At 46.3% G+C, this 19,642-nt stretch overlaps 2 protein-coding genes across 2 annotated transcripts in view; one reads left to right on the top strand and one right to left on the bottom strand.

Moving 5' to 3' along the window:
- Positions 1–15,835, top strand: part of Tcaim (T cell activation inhibitor, mitochondrial) — a 30,368-nt gene extending 14,533 nt beyond the window's left edge. The window contains 7 exon segments of the mRNA XM_050141427.1: positions 832–1,084; positions 5,272–5,394; positions 6,413–6,510; positions 7,051–7,142; positions 11,192–11,424; positions 13,163–13,294; positions 14,331–15,835. Of these exon segments, the coding sequence (XP_049997384.1) occupies positions 832–1,084; positions 5,272–5,394; positions 6,413–6,510; positions 7,051–7,142; positions 11,192–11,424; positions 13,163–13,294; positions 14,331–14,571 (1,172 nt within the window). The 3' untranslated portion in view covers positions 14,572–15,835.
- A 1,761-nt stretch (positions 15,836–17,596) lies between these two features.
- Positions 17,597–19,642, bottom strand: part of LOC126501034 (zinc finger protein 445) — a 28,304-nt gene continuing 26,258 nt past the window's right edge. Inside the window, exon 7 of the mRNA XM_050141426.1 lies at positions 17,597–19,199. Within this exon, the coding sequence (XP_049997383.1) occupies positions 18,760–19,199 (440 nt within the window). The 3' untranslated portion in view covers positions 17,597–18,759. The remainder of the gene's footprint in view (positions 19,200–19,642) is intronic.

Genomic DNA, 19,642 nt, shown 5'->3' with positions numbered 1-19,642 from the left:
ACCTCTAATCCCAGTACTCAGGAGGCAGGCAGAGGCAAGCATATATCTGTGAGTTTGAGGCCAGCCAGAGCTACAAAGTGAGACCTTGTCTAAAATAATAATGATACTTAATAGAATTTTATTTTTTTGTCAGGGCTATGAACCAAACCTAGGGACTTGTGTGTTCTAGGCAAGAACTCTGCCACTGAACTAACTTAACTATATTTCCAACACCCTTATGTAATTTTCAAACTACTTTTAAAAATTGGGGGTTGCCTGGAGAGATGGTTCAGTGATTAAGAGCACTGGCTGTTCTTCCAGAGGACCTCTGTTCAATTCCAAGAATCCACATGGTGATTACAGCAGTCTGTAACTCCAGTTCCAAGGGGATTGTACACCCTCTTCTGGCCTCCCTGTGCACCAGGAATACATGTAGTACATTTACACACACACACACACACACACACACAATTAAAAATTTTTTTTAAAGATGAGCTTCTGCGACCACCACTAGGTAGATGTTGCCAATGCAGGCGTCCCCATGTGCCCTTCTTTCTGCTAGAAACTTTGTGATGGACATGGAAGCACTTCCCTCTCTTTAGTAGCAAGGTTCATGGGCAGCACTGAAAACCGCCTCCATCCCTTCTCAGGTAGGGTGAGTGTCCTCACTGGTGGAGACGGGAATGCTGCTGTGGAATTGGAAGAAGGAGTGGTTTCCATTTGCTGGGTGATTTTTAATGGCTAATAAAATGTTTTTAAAGATTTTAACTCTATAATTGTTTCATGAAAAATGATTCTAAGGTAAAACAAGTGATCGTCTGTATTAATTGTTTGGGGAATTATATTCTCTAGGATTTCGAGCAGTCAGATTTACTTTGCACACCAGCGATCTGCTAAGCACAGTGTTGTATATTCTCAACTCCTGCAGTTTGTCTGCTGAACACGTCCAAAGCTTGAACACTACTAACGTGCATTCCCAGCCTCTCCAGGAAGCTCCAGGGATGCCTGACAGACCCATCAAATGGCATAAGTCCTACTATTCCTTCACTGGGTTCAAGGACCCTGACGAAGACCTACACGTCTCAAGAGTGGAGACAACCCTAATGTAAGCCAAGGTTTTATTTCAGCAGCCTCCTCATGTAGTTTATGTTTAAATGTGTTCTGCTTTATAGGAAAAGAAATTTAGTAATATTTTTAATACATAAACCATGAGAAAAGATATCTTATGTGTCTTGCTTAAAGTTGCAAAAATACTTCCATTTTGTTATTGTTTAATACCAGCTACATGCAAAAGATTTAAGTTTTTTTGTTTTGTTTTATTTTTTAATAAGTTATTTAACTATTTTATGTGCATTTGTGTGAAGGTGTTAGATCCCCTGGAACTGGAGTTACAGACAGTTGCGAGCTGCCCTGTGAGTGCTGGGAATTAAATCGGATCCCCTGGAAGAGCATTCAGAGCTCTTAACCTCTGAATCATCTCACCAGCCCCAAGATTTAAGTTTTTTAAATCAATTATTTGCTTGTTAGGCATTGCCAGTCTATATGGAGGGTTCAAAGGTAACTGACTTTAATAAAAATTACTTACAGAAAAGCACACCAGTTGTAGTGACACATGGCTGATCCCGTCGGGATGGAGAAGAGACGAAGGCAGACCACTCTGATAGATAGATAGATAGATAGATAGATAGATAGATAGATAGATAGATAGATAGATAGATAGATAGGAGATAGCTTTATAAAAATATCTTAAATGGACGATTGTAAAAGAATGTTTTTAAATTATAACTAGATATGAGCAGGGTGTACAGTGCTTTCCTTTCATCTCAGCATTTGGGAAGCAGGGGCAGGAGGATCTCTGTGAGTTCAAGACCAACTGGGTCCACATGAGTTCTGAGGCCAGCCAGGGCTGCATAATGAGACTCTCTCTCCTCACTCTCTCTCAGTATATATATATATATATATATATATGTGTGTGTGTGTGTGTGTGTGTGTGTATGCATATACATATTATACATATATGTATATATATAATGTATGTGTGTGCATATGAAATATTTGGCACAGAAAACTGAAATAAATTTGGAGGAGGGAGGTATAGCTCAGTGGAAGAGCACTAGGAAAACAAAATAAACCTTGGTTGGATGGGCTGAGATGTCAGCAAATTGAGTGTCACATGGAAATGTAAAGTCAGTGCAGTCTGTAGTGACAGACCTGACTTAGCAGTGGAAGGATCGCCAGGTACTTTAGAGTGCTCTTGTTAACTTCGTTAGCACTGACCAAAAACACCTGCTGGGCTTTGCAAGCATTCACTTCCTTAGAATATGCCTGTGTCCATGTGACCCATGCTGCTGTGGATTCTCTGTGTCCTCAAGATGTGCTTTGTTTTCTGTTCAGACTCTGTGGCTTACTCTGTACGTTGAGGAAGAGAGCAGCTTTGTAAACTACTGTTTCAGGGATCAAAGTCAGGGAAAATCAGTCCAGGTGTCAGTAGCTGTTTGTCCTGGCATGATGGCGAACCTGTCGCTGCTTAAATGACTCTTCCTTAGCATCATGGATGAAATTAATAATGACATAGCATTACGGTAGATGGCTAACATCATACAAAGGGCTTTACATGGTTTGAAAACTGGTGTCTCAGATTTACGTGAACCCATTATAAGGCTCTGTGGAGTTTGAGTGTTGTTTAAGCAAGTGTACCTTTCTGACAGAAATGTAGTTCCAAGCCAGGAAAAATGAGAGCAGACAGTGTTGCAAGAGAAGGGACCCTGAACATGAACCGCAGTGTGGCCCAAGTGAGAGCTGGCACTAACGCTGACACTAGCACTAGATTTATGAGTACACCTGTACTTTTTGCTTTGTTCTGTTTTTGAAACAGAGTCTCACTACTTACCCTGGCTAGGCTAGAACTCTCAGTACAATCCAGGGTGATCTTGAACTTCCAGAAATGCAGCTGCCTTTCCCTCCAGAGTACTGAAATTAAACTGTGTGCTAACACGCACAGCCTGGGTCTCTCTACGTAGCCCTGACTGTTCTAGAATTTACTCTGTAGACTAGGGTGGCCAAGATCCTCCTACCTCCACTTCCAGAGTGCTAGGATTAAAGGCCTGGACTAGTACTCCTGGCTTGGGAACCTAGTAGTCTTAAAAGGGGGGTGTGGGCAGGATTAATTGTAAATCAAAAAATAATGGGCACATTTACCTAGGAGTAAGGACCCACTTTCTCATTCTGCCATGCAAAACCCTTCATGGTGTTTCCCCTCTTCCCTTTCTTTGTGCCTCAGTACTCCCCCTACCCCCCCCCACCCCCCCCACCCCCCCCCCCCCCCCCCCCCCCCCCCCCCCCCCCCCCCCCCCCCCCCCCCCCCCCCCCCCCCCCCCCCCCGGCCCGTAGACCCATCTCTGTGGATGGCCGGCTCATCTGTGGATCCGTGTGTGCTTGCATGATCCACACACCCTCCCTTCTTACTCAGGTCTCAGGCTCGGGTCCATGCTGCCCAGTACCTAGAACCTGCCAGCTGAAGTTGATTTTGAGTCACCTTTTTCTTTCTGATACTCTGTTCTCCTTTTAGGTAAATCTTTACAACACCATGCTGTGTTATAGGATAAATATTTGTTTGATAAATTTATAATGATTTCATTGTTTTGCAGGTTTTAAACTTTAAAGCTTTAGCTCACTCTAAAATAGTTGATTGAAGCATCTTCTGTCTAAAGGCTTTGTCAGGCACATTTGCGCTCTCTTCAGCATGACTTTTATTACATCTTATCATGGACATACCCCACAGTTTTTCAGGCATCCCCATGAAGAGCTGCATGAGTGCCCTGTTTACTCTTTAAATTGTTCCTCTCCTCCTGGAGCTTTCCTTTGTACAGGTGTACTCCCACATCTGAACGAACACACACACACACCACCCACAGACTCCACATAAGTATCTTATTTCTCTAGACCTCCTTTGGAGAGCAGAGACTGCAGGCAGGGCCACGCATACCTGGTCTGACTGCTTAGCACAGCAGGAGACATTGTCCAGGGAGGGCGGTGCCCCTCTGGATGCTCCTTCTGAGACCCACCCTGCTCTCGTCCTCAAAGCATTTTTTAACATTTATTTTTCCTTATAAGCTTATTGAGGAAAATATTCTAAGAAGAATAAGAGCTTATTTTATGCTGAGCCTATTTAATTATGTAGTCAATGAAACTGAAACAAGTCTTTAGCTGGGCACTGGGCTGGGTGAAGAGAAAGGGAGGCCCACTTGGATATATTCTGGGCACACTGTCACTAAAGAACTGGAGTGGTAAGGTCTAGCCCACAGACGGATTAGGCAGAGAGATGAGGAGTTGGCTTTGAGAGCACAGGGTACTGCAACCTAGTATTAAAATCAAAGATTAATTAAAATGAAAGGTTCTGCCATTTTGAAATCCACAAGGCAGTTTTTTATCTCCTTTCTCAGGACACATCCGTGCAGTGTGTATCTCACAGCCATGCATGACCCACTTATGCTCACTGTGAGCTGCATGGTCTCAGTTCTGCCCTCAGCTGTTGTGTGCAGAGTAACGAGCTCCTGCAGCCAGCAGTAATGTTATTATTAATTAATCAGTGTTCTCCAGTAAACAGTTAAAGTCTTAGAAGACTCTTCACATTCTTCCTGATTGTTTTATCTCTAAACATAGGGACAGGTATGGTCTGATTTAATTTTTTTTTTAATTTATTATGTATACAACATTCTGCCTCCATGTATGCCCGCATGCCAGAAGAGGGCGCCAGATCTCATTACAGATGGTTGTGAGCCACCATGTGGTTGCTGGGACTTGAACTCAGGACCTCTGGAAGAGCAGCCAGTGCTCTTAACCACTGAGCCATCTCTCCAGCCCTGATTTAATTTTTGTAATACTGAAAAGAAGCTGCCATAATTGAACATGCAAGGGTGGACAGCCTCTTAAAGTGGGCTTGTTAGAAGTAAAGCTCTGGGAGGCTGGAAAGATGGCTCAACAGTTAAGAGCATGGCTGTTCTTCCAGAGGACCCAGGTTCAATTCCCAGCACCCACATGACAGCTCACAACTGTCCGTAACTCCAGTTCCAGGGAACCTGACACCTTCACACAAATGCACATAAAATAAAGTTAAACAAATTCTTAAAAAAAGAAAAAAAAAACAGAAGTAAAGGTCAGACTGAACATTCAGGTTAACAGTAGACTTCTGGTTAGTTTGCTTTATTTTTGTTTGCAGTCCTAGGGGTGGACGGGTGCTCTGCCGCTGGCCTCCATTCCCACCCCCGTGTGCTGTCTCTGGTTTCGGTCTAGGTCCTGGCTAGGTAGCAATGGGCAAAGTGCAGTGAAAAAGCTGAAGAACAGCTTGCCTCTTAGGAAGGAGGTGGATCGTCTGAAGAAGGAGCTGTCTGACCTTCTGCAACTTTCAGATATCAGGTAATAAAGTATCCTGGCTGTCTTACTGTCCTGGTCCTGTAAAAAGACATCATGACCAAGCAGTTCACAAAAGAAAACATCTAATTGGGAGTTGCTTACAGTTTCAGAGGGCAAGTCCATGACCGGCATGGTGCTAGAGCAGGAACTGGGAGCTTAGATGTTGAGAGAGCCATGAGGCAGAGAGAGGGGGCTCACTAGGAATGGCCTGGGCTTTTTAAACCTCGAAGCCTGTCCCCAGTGGCACACCGCCTCCAACAAGGCCACACCTCTTAATCTTTCTCAAGTAACTGCACGAAGTGGTGAGCAACAATTCAGACATATGAGCCTATGGAGGCCATTCTCATTCAGACCTCCACACTAGTACACACAATCAAATATGCAGGAATGAATTAGCTCAGTTAATAAAGTGCTTGCTTAGGACACACTGGGCCCTGGGTTTCATCCCCAACACCACAATAGCTGGGTGTGGTGGTGCTCACCTGCGATCACACCGTTATGGAGGTAGAGGCAGAATGACCAGACGAGGACGGGCATCTTTGGCTGTAAAGCAAGTTTCAGACTAGCCTGAAACTAATGAGACCTTGTCTCAAAATATATACATATATTTTTGCCAGGCAGTGGTGGTGCATGTCTTTAGTCTCAGCACTCGGGAGGCAGAGGCAGGTGAATCTCTGTGAGTTGGAAACCGGCCCGGTATATAGAGCAAGTTCCAGGACAGGCTCAAAGCTACAGTGAAACCAGAGAGAAAGAAAGGGATGGAGGGAGGGAGGGAGGGAGGGAGGGAGGGAGGGAGGGAGGGAGGGAGGGAGGGAGGGAGGGAGGGAGGGAGGGAGGGAGGGGGAGAGAGAGAGAGAGAGAGAGAGAGAGAGAGAGAGAGAGAGAGAGAGAGTAAACAAACATGGTAGAAACATGATTCTCTCTGCTCCAGGAAGAGGCTGTTGACCTTGTCAAGAGTCAGTTGGGGTGAGAGCCCCCACCCCTCTGTGCTGCTGTTAACGAGTCTGTGTCTGTTGCCTAGGTGGCAAAGGGGCTGGGGTGTTGCCCATCGCTGCAGCCAGCTGCACAGTCTCAGCCGCCTCGCGCAGCAGAATTTGGAACCACTTCAGAATGCAAAAGGTAACTGTTGTCTGCTCTCTTGTTTGTTTGTTTGTTGTTTTTCTTCAAAACAGGGTTTCTCTGCATAGTCCTAGCTGTCCTGGAACTCACTCTGAAGAACTCAGAGATCTTCCTGCCTCTACCTCCCAAGTGCTGGGAAAAAAGGTGTGTGCTATCACTGCCCGACTGTCCACTTTCTTTCAGAAAATCTGTGGTAAACATCTGTAAATTGTAGCACAAAACTAAGAGACTTTATCAGAGTTAGATGTTTAAATCTGTGGATGGTAGTAGCACATGCCTTTAATTCCAGCACTCAGGAGGCAGAGGCAGGCAGACCTCTGTAAGCTTGAGGACAGCCAGGGTTACACAGAGAAACCCTATCAAAGAAAAAAGTAAAATAAATGTTTAAATCTGTTCCTTTGAATAAAGGAGAAACATAAAATAGGCTTCTAGGATATACTAGATTTAATCCTGAGTGTATACGCTGGACTCCAGTGATTGTTTGCACCGTGTTATAAGGACAAGTCCTCTGGGCCATGACCACAGTCTGTTTTCTCGCAGGATGCACCATCGTGTTCACAGACCGCTCGGGCATGAGTGCACTGGGCCACGTGATGCTGGGAACCATGGATGTCCACCATCACTGGACGAGAGTAAGGATGAGCCAAAGCAAGCAGCCTCTCTGCCTTGCACACACTGTCACTTCAGACGAGAGCATTGCGTCAGCAAATGCAGCACTGGGAAGCGTAGCTCTAGATATCGTCCAGTAACACACATAGCTAGGACTTCGGAGTGAAGATAGCTTTCTTTTGCACTTATTTATCTTGTAGGTATGTCTGCATGTGTGTGCACAGAAACCAGAGGATGAACGGTAGTTGTTGTTTTTCCACCTGGGTCCAGGGATTGCGTCCAGACCATCACACTTGAGTAGGCCTTTGCTCAGCATTTGTCTCACAGGCCCACGTGTTAGTTTTAAACTCAAATGAAGCTGAGGTGAACATGTTTTATTGCTAAATTTTATTCTTAGATTTATTTATTTTATATGTGTTTTGCCTGCATATATGTATGTCTTTGGCCCATGTATGTGCCCAGTTCCCAAGGAGGTCAGAGTAGGGTATAGGATCCCCTGAAACTGGGCTTACAGATAGTTGTGAGCACCATGTGAGTGCTGGGAGTCAAACCCAGCTCCTCTGCAAGAGCAAGCGCTCTTAACCACTAAGCTGTCCCTCCGACCCCTAATGTAAACATTTTTATTTAGTTGGTTTGGTTATTTTGTTTTGGGGGCTTTGGGAATATTTGTTTGTTTGTTTGTTTGAAAGAGTCTCATGTAGCCCTGGCTGAACTAGAACTTACAATATAAATCATACCAGACTGAAACTTGTAGCAATCCTCCTGCCTCAGCCTCCAGTGTCTTAGGATTACAGGTGTACACCACTGTACCTGGTTGATACAAACATGGGAAGTGCATTTTTCACCTCATGGGATAAATTCCTAGATAGAATTGCTGGATCATATCCTTTGATCGTACCAAAAGAGATAACCATATTTTTAATTGTGATTATGTTACTCTAGTAGGTATGTGGTGGTGTCTTACCTAAATTTAGTTTGTATTAAATAATACATGATGGTGATCACCTTTTCATGTTTTTATTTCCCATCTTCATCTTCGTGCCGTCTTTAGTGAAGGATTTATTCTAATAAAATACTTGGTAGAGGGACTAGAGAGATTGCTCAATGGTTAAGAGCACTGACTGCTCTTCCAGAGGATCCAAGTTTGAGTCCCAGCCCCATCATGGCAGCTCACAGCCATCTGCAGCTGCTGTCCCTAGGGATCCAATGGTGCCAGACACTAATGTGGTATAGAGATACACATGTAGACAAAACACACAAACACATGTAATAGATCTTTAGCCAGGCTTAGTGGCACACACCTTTGATCCTAGCACTAAGCTAGCCTGATCTATAGAGTAAGTTCCAGGACAACCAGGGTTACACAATGAAATCCTGGCTTTAAAAACCCTAATTATTGTTATTACTATTATTATTTCAAGCCATATATTTACTAGGTATTTTGTATCTAAAGAATATAAGAACTCTTAACACTCAGCAGTTAAAAAAGAAATACCAAACCAAGTAGAAAATGTGCCACAGACATGAAGAGAGTCTCCAGATGACAAAGCTCAGAGCTGGAGAGCTTGCAGCCTGTAAGATGCTGGGTTCCAGCCCCACGCTGGGCAGAGCTGCTGAGTGGACAGAGTGGCAGAGCACATGATGCTGAGGACGTGGAGACCTGGCTGGCTCCTGACAAGGACGCACATGTGCAGAGCTGCACACGTAGAAATCTATACACAGACACTCATAATAGCCATAATAGCCAGGAGTGGAGGAAGCCCTGATGTACGCCAGTGTACGTCCTGTTCAGGAATGGGCAGGAACCTCTGACGTGTGCAGCGGCCTAGGTAGGAAGGTCATAGTCTGTACAGCTCCCATGTCTGTACCATTCTTGAAGTCACAGGGTAACAGGAAGGAGGCAGAGCAGGGCTGTCGCTGCCTAGACATGGGGATCAGCAATCTGACCACTCAAAGGGCATGTGGCAGATTCTGGGGGAGCTCTATTCTGTGCGGAGTAGTGATTTCACATGGTCTGCACAAGTGAAAAGGCAACATACAACAAAACGCGCAAGGATTGCTAGAGTCCAGATGGAATTAACAGCTGCTGTGTAGTCTGCAGTGTCAAAGTCTCACATGTACAGAACCCAGCACACGCTGTATGAACCCACTGCAGCATGTCTGCGCTGTCCCCATAGTCTCATGCTTACAGATCCCAGTGCGCACCGTATGAACCCACTGCAGTGTGTCTGCGCTGTCCCCATAGTCTCATGCTTACAGAACCCAGCACACGCTGTATGAACCCACTGCAGCGTGTCTGCGCTGTCCCTATAGTCTCATCCTTACAGAACCCATATAGCACACGCTATATGAACCCACAGTTCTCAAAGCTCCTGAATGTGCTTACACTGCATACGCAACCCAAGAAGAGGAGAGTCAGAGAGTAGAATTATTTTTTACAAAATGTAGTAAGTAGATGATAGATGGTTTATAAAAACTAGTTATTATCTTCTTTATAGGCTACCTGATGTCTTCTAGTCCTCTCTCTCTCTCTCTCTCTCTCTCTCTCTCTCTCTCTCTCTCTCTCTCTCTCTCTCTCTCTCTCTCTCTCTGTCTTTTTCTGTGTAGCCCTGGCTGTCCTGGAACTCGCTCTGTAGTCCAGACTGGCCTTGAACTCACAGAGAACCCCCTGCCTCTGACTCCTAAGTTCTAGGGTTAAAGGTGTACACCGTCATAGCCTGGCTAAAGCCTTCTAGTCATATTAACATGTGCAAATCCCAGATTTCTACAGAAAACCAAAGTCCTTAAAGTCCTCCCTGCCCAGCCCCTCCCACTCACCAGGACACACCATGCACCAGCCCTTCCCACTCACCAACACATGCCATGCGCCAGCCACACACAGCTTCCTGTTGGTTTGGACATGGCCTTTTTCCCCAAAGCATTCCGTTCATCTACTGTTTCTAAATCCTTGTATACTTTCTGTCAGATCAGAAGTCTTGGCAGCCATTGTCTAAACCTCACTTTGACCTGTCAACCCCATGTGACCCTTGAGGTGACATACTCTTGCTTTACTCTCTTGCCCCTCGACTGTGAGCTCTAGCAAACAGACAAACCCTTACCCCTGCGTGTGCACTCACTGCTTACACACACAGTAGTGCTCCCTAACGTGTTCTGTGTTTGTCAACTGAACTTGAAATTCGGTGACTGAAAGTAAACTTTTAGGGAATACCTGAAATCGGATTGGTGACGGCCTAGTTGTCATCATGGAGCCTTCAGATCCACAGCCGAGCACAGGGCCAACTGAGGAAAGGAAGGAGGGATTTTTTTTTTTTTTTGAGCAAGGGGTGAGAGTCAAGATTATGAAGGGGAAGCTGACAGAGACAGGTGACCCAAGCTGTGGGAGCTCATGGACTCTAGACCGACCTAGGCCCTCTGCATCCGGGTGACAGTTATGTAGCTTGGTTTCTTATGGGGCCCCTAGCAGTGGGACCAGGCCCTGACCCTGACACATGAACTGGCTCTTTGGAAGCTATTCCCTATGGTGGGATACCTTGCTCAGGCTTGATGCAAGGGGCGGGGGGAGCTTGGTCCTGCCTCAACTTGGTATGCCATACTTTGTTGACTTCCAGGGGAGGCCTTTACCCTTTCTGAATGGAGATGGATGGGCGGGACAGGGTAGAACAGAGGTAGGGGGTAGGGGATGGGAGGAGAGGGAGAAGAAACTGTGGTTGGTATGTGAAATAAATAGATTTTTAAAAGTTTTTAGGGAATACCTAAGAGTTGGGATGGGCAAATGCGCATTGAATCATTGTAACCTGGCTTAAGAGTCCTGTGTGAGTCTTTAAATATTAGTACCTAGGGTTGAATTTTACTTGGGTTTGTTCTTTTTCTGAAATCTCTTCTTAGTTCAGTCTAAAACCACTAGACTGATAGTTTGTTTTGAATATTAATATTTACAGGATTATAGTATCCTTTTTATTGTATTTTACTTGACTGTTCCATCTACAAAAATAATTTTATAACTTCCTCATTTATTGGACTCCTAAAATTATAGCAACATAAAATTAAATGTCTTTTTTTCCCAATACTATAGCTTTTTGAAAGCTTGCCAAGTTATTTTGACCTTCAGAGGAGAATGTCAGCCCTAGAAGACCAGATAAGCAATCTTCTAGGGGGCATACAAGTGGTTTATATCGAAGAGTTGCAGCCGGCACTGACCCTTGACGAGTACTACTGCCTCCTTGACGTATTCCACAGTCAGCTCCTGAAAAGCAGGGTGCCTGCCCACCCGCAAAGCCTGAGCGGCTTGGAGATGATCCTCAGCAGGTACACATCCGGAACTGGGTGGAGTGTGTGCGTGTCAGAACATGGTCGTGCATGCGATGTTTTACTCTTTTCGCTTTTGGGGCTCACACACAGACGCTTTTTTTAAAAAAAAATATTTATTTATTTATTTATTTATTTATTTATTTATTTATTTATTTATTTATTATGTATACAATATTCTGTCTGTGTGTATGCCTGCAGGCCAGAAGAGGGCACAAGACCCCATTACAGATGGTTGTGAGCCACCATGTGGTTGCTGGGAATTGAACTCAGGACCTCTGGAAGAACAGGCAATGCTCTTAACCGCTGAGCCATCTCTCCAGCCCCACACGGACACTTATTATACTTATGAATGCCCGGCCTTAGCTTGGCTTGTTTCTTTCTTTCTTTCTTTTTTATTTATTTATTTATATTTATTTATTTATTTATTTATTTAGGTTTTTTGAGACAGGGTTTCTCTGTAGCTTTGGTTCCTGTCCCGGAACTAGCTCTTGTAGACCAGGCTGGCCTCGAACTCCCAGAGATCCGCCTGCCTCTGCCTCAAGAGTGCTGGGATTAAAGGCATGCGCCACCACCGCCCAGCTAGCTTGGTTTGTTTCTAGCCAGCTCTCCTTAACTTATTCCATCCACCTTCTTCCTCTGTGCTTTTTTCTTTTCTTACTTCTATTTATCTTATTTTCCTTCTTACTCTGTGACTGGCTGACTCCTTGCCTCCTCCTTTTGTTCTTCCTTCTCTTCCCCATTTCTCCTTCTATTTATCCTCTCGGCCTGCCAGCCCCACCTAACCTTTCTCCTGCCTTGCTATTGGCTGTTCAGCTCTTTATTAGACCCTCAGGTGTTCTAGACAGGCAAAGAATCACAGCTTCACAGAGTTACACAAATGCAGCATAAACAAAAGTCACACACCTGAAAATAATATTCCTCAACAGTGCATTGAGCTGTTTTTTGTTTTATTTGGTCCTTGTAAAATTAATAAAATAATAATAGTAGTGGAAATGAGTGGCTGGAGAAATGGCTTAGAAGTTAAAAGCAGATACTCCTTTGGCAGAAGATTCAAGTTTAGTTCCCAGGGCCCATGTCAGGTAGCTTACAGCCAACGGATCCAGTGCCTTTGACCTCCTCAGACACTGCATTCACGGGCAGAGACAGACACAGAGACGTGTGTGTGTGTGTGTGTGTGTGTGTGTGTGTGTGTGTGTGTACATATATACACATTCACACACATAATTTACAAAATGGAGGCCAGGCATGTGGTACACACCTTTAATCCCAGTACTTAAAGCAGAAGCAGGAGAATCACTGTAAATTCAAGGCCAGCCTTAGCTAAACAATGCAACCCTGTCTGAAAAACAAAACAAAAAAAGTCACTACTTGTGAAAAGAATTGTATTCATAGCCCTGTTCTCCATAAGTCCAAGACCAAACAGAGGGACTGAGAGTGGATTCTGAAAACATCGCCACTGATCAGCAAAGTAAATCACTCAGTCATGATATAAAGTCAGTAGCTAAAGTGTGTGTGTGTGTGTGTGTGTGTGTGTGTGTGTGTGTGTGTGTGCACTGTGCTTTGTGCTTCAATGCAGTCCTCCTTGCGGAGTGTCGTGCCATGTCAGGACCAGCACATCGTCATCGGTGTTGCAGTGATTTAATGTGGTCGTCCCCATGACAGTTCTCAGTCACTTGATAAAAAAAGCATTGGTGTGGAAGTGGTGATGTGTCCCTTACTACACACTTCATTTCAGCGACAGGTACGAGCCAAGCTTGCATGAACTCGGGCATTTTAACATCCCAGCCCTCTCAGATCCGGCAAGCCTCCAGTCATTTATGAGAAGCCGAGCCCAGCAGGCAAGAGAGAACATAACAAGAAGGGAGGAGTAAGTACTGTCTGCTTCGGGAGGTGTGAGGCCTGACTTGTAAACAGACGGCAGGAAGCATCGTCTGCATTTTAGCTATTCTATTCACGTGTAGCTGTTGTGTCTGTTGGCACAGACCAGATCAGCAGGGCCCCTGAAGATGGAGCTGTGGGCAGTTGTGAGCCACCACATCTCGCATCTCTGTGAGAATCACAAGCGCCCATAACTGCTGAGTCATCTCTCCACCCCTACTATATTTAAATGTTAAAGTGTATCTCGTTCACAAGTAGCCCTGTTTCTGTGTTGTTATAACTCGGAGTCACTTGACAGCCTGTGGTCTCCTCGTCGCAGGTTTGAAGCTGCAGAGTTGAGTCCGTTGTAGAGGAGAGAGGGTAGGAGTGGGTCCATACAAAGGAATGGACAGACAGATGGACACCAGGTCCAGATAGTGAGCAGGGAGGGAGAAGCAGCTCAGGGCAGGGCACGGCCTGATGGCAGCATCCAAGTCAGGGTTTATTCTCCCAGTTTTCCCTTCATTTTGTCACCAGCGTGGCTAGGGGAGGTGTGTGAAAGCTTCTTAAACCACGCTCCATTGGGCTGGAGAGATGGCTCAGCTGTTGAGATCACTGGCTGCTCTTGCAGAGGACCCAGGTTCAATTCCCAGTACCCACATGATGCCTTACAACCATTTGTAACCCCAGTTCCAGGAGTCCAACACTCTATTCTGGTTTCCAAGGGCACCAAGCATACTGGTGGTGCACAGACACCCGTGCAGACAAAACACCATACACAGTAAAAACAATAAATCTTTGAAAATTAGGAATAAATTGTGTATTGTCTTTACCTCACTGATGCTAAAAAGGTTGATTAAATACCTTTAGAGATTTATGTAGAAATAAATCAGCCAGTACTGGGCACAGGGTACTCTTGGCATGTCTTCACATGACTGCCTTGCATGGCACTATTTGTCACCCCAACACTTAAGAACATCTTTATATGTTATCTATATTTATATTTTATCTTTAGTAATATCTCATGACAATTTTTTATTTAATAGGTTAAAAGTTATTGAAAATGAACTGATACAGGCTTCCACAAAGAAATTTTCTCTGGAGAAGTTCTACAAAGAGCCCAGCATTTCCAGCAGACAGATGGTGGACTGCTGTCGGAGACTCCTGCAGCTGTCGCTGCCTTATCTGCATGGGATGCACCTCTGCGTGTCACATTTTTATTCTGTCATGCAGGATGGAGACCTGTGCATCCCGTGGAACTGGAAGAAAGGAGAAGCCATGAAGTGACACAGACACCTGTCTTATTTTCTGAAGAAACGAGAAACTGTTGGGTTTATTTAAATTCAGTTCGATGTTAGTGTTCGCATCAGGACAGTTTCCGGGTGCTGCGTTAAAGCGGGAGTTTTCTTTATAGTGACTTTATGCTAAGAAACCTGTTTCAAAACGGTTTGTCCCCTAGTCTTGTGATGCCGATGGCTAGGCAGAGAGATGCTTAGAAGAAAAACTTATTTTAAAGAGAGTTCTCTAAGAGTCATATATTTTTATAGAAGTGAGTGTGTGTGTGCACAAATTGGTCTTGTTCAGTATAGCTCTGTGGTACTAGAACTCATTTTTACATGCAGCGCAGTTCACCATGTGTCTTCGTAGTTACATCCCAGAGACACAAACACTTGGTAGCGGGTAATGGACAGCTGTGTTCAGACAGATGATTGATGAGTAGCAAAAATTAAATAACCACATTTTGTTTGAGAAAGATTTTTTTAAACTATTGAATATATGCCATTAACATTGCCTGATACTAGCTTATTAAAACATCAGCGACAGAATTTAGGTACATGACACCTTCTACCAATTAAAATATTGATAGAGCATGTTCTTGGTAGGCACCGGCCCTGGGTTCCATCCCAAGTACCAAGGAAAAGCTGACTTCATCTCTTCATCTGGCCCAGGTAAAGCCTGCTGCCTGCTGTGGTCTCCGGTGCCCCCCACGCTGTGGAGACCCGTCCTCTACTCAGAGAAGACCACCTGCATTCCACACCACACTTTTTCCTGAGGACGCCCTAGGGAACTTCCCCCGGTGCATTAGAACAAAGGAGACACTAAAGTCAGTTTTTCGTGTTTTGGATTTTTATAAACAGTTCAAATGTATGTTCAAAATAAGAACTGGCTTTTAAAGGATTGGTTGTGCCACTATTGCTTTTGACCCACGCCAGTTTGACAAATGTTGCTGTAAATACTCTTCCTAAGAAAGAGTCCTCAAGTTGGGTTTGGTGGTGCACGCCTTTAATCCCAGCACTGCAGAGGCAGGTGGATCTCTGTGAGTTCAAGGCCAGTCTAGTCTACAAAGTAAGTTCCAGGGCAACCAGAGCTGCTACACAGAGAAGCCCTGTCGCGGGTGGGGGAGTCCTCAAAGATCTGCTAGTTTATTGAAAAATTGTTTGGATTGTGCCACTTCTAACATCAGCTAACATAGACTCTTCGGTAATGTGTGTTGAATTGGATTTGGTTTTGAACTAATTGTTACATAATAAACAATACCTTGTCGGCCACATAGCTGTTCTCCTTATTTTCATAACGAGGGGTTGTTGGAAGAGTGACCCTGTGGACTTCATCTCCCCCACCACAGGGAGAACAGGTCCCCCACGAGATCTGAGCTCTGATCACAGCCGAGCTTGCCCCCACAAGGAGAGCTGTGGCAAGCCCTCAACTCCAGGGCTGCCAAAGCCCCTCTCTTTCTCCTTTTGTTCCAGAAAATGAACCCCTAAGGAGCCTCTGAGTTAGTGAGAGAGAGGAAGGCTTTGAGAAGCGGGCACCTGAAATGAAGGAGCGGCAGGTTCTTGCAGTTTAGGCCCGGTGGTGGTGGGCGTGGTCCGTAGCGGGACCTGGAAGCACACTGCAGGAGGGAGGACGGCCTGTGCTTCCCAGCGCCACGCTGTTTGGGTCAGTGTGGGGTGCGCAGCGCTGGCCTGCCTGGCAGTCAGCTTCCGTAGGCTCCCTCCACACTGACAATCAATGCCATCTCTGCAGGGCCCTGCTTGCCCACAGCCTGGCAGGGTCTGGTCTCATCTATACCACCCGCACCCTGATGGTTGCTCCTTGCCTACCTAGTAACTGGGCTGACTGAAGCTTCTCTGCCATCCAGCTTTGTCTTGTGGTACAAACACCACCCCCTTTTTGGTGTTGTGCTGGAGATTGAGCTTAGGACCTTGTGCCTGTTAGGACAAGTGTTCTACTGAGCTACACCCCCAGCCGAAACACCCTTTTACTTTGTGTGTGTGAATGCGCATGTACGCACACTACGGTGTGTTCCTTCAAGTCAGAGGACACCTTTTAAGAGCTGATGCGCTCCTACCATGTGTACCCTGGGGATCCAACTCAAATGCAGACTTGGTGGCAAGGTGCCTTCCCTGCAGAGCTCTCTCCCTAGCCCTGGGAATCTCCCATAGCTATCAAGAGGGAGTTACGCGTTTCTGTTGTGGGGACAAGCGAGTCTCTCAAGTAGTCAGCGTAACAGTGTTGTTTCTCTTGAGTCTGGCCTTTTATGTAAACCATTATGGGCACTAGGGGCTCCAAATGGTTGTAGCTCAAGTATTAAAGGGTGGGAATTCTGCTTATATTTTCGGCCTTTTACCTCTACATAAACTACTTGTTTCCTTTGGAGAAGCGCTGCTGTCCTGTGTTGGCGCCTTGAGAAACACAGCTGCATCCAATCAGGACTCAAGAAAACAGGTCGCTCATCTCCCGCAAGCCACGATGGCTTCACAGGCTACTATACAGACTTGAGTGTGCCCTCAGTGTCCTTGTTAGTCAGGAGAGCGACTAGGACGATGTTTTCCTGGCTTTATAAAGGTTATATTTGCAGTCGGCTGAAGCCATCCTGGGCCAGTGGGGATGAGTGGTCCTGTGTCAAGTTGCTGGGCTTGCTGCCGGTAATTTGGCTGGGATCCTTTTGCTTTCCTAGGGCTGCTCCTTGGCAGGCTTTGTAACCCTCCGCTGCTAGCAGCAAGCAGTGACAGCAGGCATCTATCTGGAAGCAGCAGGTAACAAGACCCAGGCCAGACTCCAGTCCTCACAACACTTCTCCTTGTCTGGGATCTTCATCGCAAGAGGTGCAGGAAGGCTTGTTCAAGAGAAGCATGCTGAGGCTGCAGAGACAGTGGTTAAGAGCACTGGCTGCTCTTCAGAGAGCCAGAGTTTGATCTCTGATCTCCAGCACCCACAGGGCTGTTTAGCTCTAGGTACGGTTCCAGAGGATCTACCACTCTCTTCTTGTCCTTGTGAGACAAAGCACACACACACACACACACACACACACACACACCACCCATGCACATTAAATTAGAACATTTGTAAAAGCCGGAAGTCTCTGCACTTGGGAGGCAGAGGCTCCACAGGGAGTATGGTGAGAGAGACTGAGGTGACAGCTGGTACCCTACTCTAGCTGCTGACCCGGGATCTCCACGTTTCCTTCTCTGGTCCCCTGCCTGCTCAGATTTCTATAACATCTCAGCCTTGGTCCTATTGTTACTTTTGCAGCCTGTGACAGTGACAGCTGACAGAAACAATATAAAGAGGGACAGGATTATGTTTGGCCTGTGATTTCACAGGGTTTCTGTCCACGGTGGCTGGGGCATCAGAACAAACCAGGAAGCAAAGAGAGAATCAGAATCAGTATGGATCTTTTGCCTTCAGAGTTCTGCCTCTAGTGGGCTACTGCCTCTAGTTAGATTCCACCCACTAAAGATTCCGTGCCATGTGGGGGGCGTTCCAGATTCAAACCATAACACCCTGAGTCCATCTACAGCATCCACCAGCACCCCATCCCCATCACCGAACCCTCCGGCTCAGGATGGCTGCCGTCCAGCCCCTCTTGTGGCTCTTCAGAAGCAGAAGGGCATTCAGCCTTAACCTCTGTCTGCCTCTGCCTGGGTCTTCCACTCACACCACACCTGACTGAGGCTGTTCCCCCTGAGTGTACAGGACCCACACAACACCTTTGGCCCCACTTGGCCCTCATGGAGCCTAGAACAAACTCTAGGCCGCTTTTCAAGGAACTCTGACATGGGGACCTGCCCTAGGCTCAAGCCGGCAAGATAGTGGGGACACCATCGGCACAGGCGTGAAGTTTGTTAGGTGCTAACCCGAAAACAGGCTTTTCCATTCCAAGTGCTGCCCATAAAAGCGTGTGTGGCCTGGTTGTGACCGGTCAGTGGGTCCCACTCAAAGCCAATTCTGCCCCACAGACGACTCCACCACCAGAAGGCGGTCGGTATTCACCCTCAAAGTGTAAAGACAGCAGAGGAAGTATTGGGAGTCATAGGAGGCAGTCTGTAAAAGTCTCAGAAAAGTTTATATTGGGTCTGAAAGAGTTTTTTGCTGGTTCCAATTAAACCTGTGCTTCTGGGGTGGGTCTGATGGGATCTTCACAGATCGCTGCCAGCTGCTCTACGGAAAGGCCCGAGGGGCGCTGCTAGCTCAAAAGGAAAACCGGTTGTTTCCAGTCAGGGCGTTCCTCAGCTTACCGGGCAGAGCCCCGGGCGGAGAAGGGCTGGCTGGAAGCGTCACGGTCAGTGAAGGGGATGCTCCCAGGTGGGGCTGCTGCCGCTGCTGCACAGGCAGAGCGCCCCCTGGCGGGTACAACATGCGGGAGCGGGGCACGGCAGAGTTGGGCAGAAAGAAGTTTCCTGCCCAGGGGTCAGCCTCGGGGGTCGCTGGGGAGGCTGGTCTGAGGGCAGCCACCGGCGCGGGGGGCGTGCCCGCAGGCGGAGACCCCGATATCACCCGATGCTTCTCTCCAGAGGCTGCAAGTGTGGTCTCCTCCCCTGGAGGGAGCGTGACTTCGCCAGTGATTTCATTTACCCAGACAAAAGAATCTAGCGGTTTCTTCTCCTGTTCAAGCTGATTCCTAGACATATCTAAAACGGAGAAAGCGGGGTCAGGAGGCGCAGGTGAAAGCTGCTCTTAATTTTTTTAATATTTATTTATTTATTTATTTATTATGTATATAATATTCTGTCAGTGTGTATGCCAGCAGGCCAGAAGAGGGCACCAGACCCCATTACAGATGGTTGTGAGCCACCATGTGGTTGCCGGGAATTGAACTCAGGACCTTTGGAAGAGCAAGCAATGCTCTTAACCTCTGAGCCATCTCTCCAGCCCCCTGCTCTTAATTTTTAAATAGTCCTTTCCAGTTTGTTTTTTGTCTTGAAGACAGGCCTCGCTATGTATCCTTGGCTGTCCTGGAGCTCACTGTGTAGGCCAGACTGTGGCTTCCAACTCTCAGATCTGACTGTGTCTTCGGGGATTAAGGGTCATTTTCTTGCCTAATGATTGATGGAGAAGGATCTGGGGTGTAAAA

This window comes from Alexandromys fortis, unplaced genomic scaffold, assembly GCF_014885135.2.
Source record: "Alexandromys fortis isolate MF-2015 unplaced genomic scaffold, M_Fortis_MF-2015_v1.1 scaffold_44, whole genome shotgun sequence".
NCBI lineage: Eukaryota > Metazoa > Chordata > Mammalia > Rodentia > Cricetidae > Alexandromys > Alexandromys fortis.
This window is presented reverse-complemented; position numbering and strand designations above follow the sequence as displayed.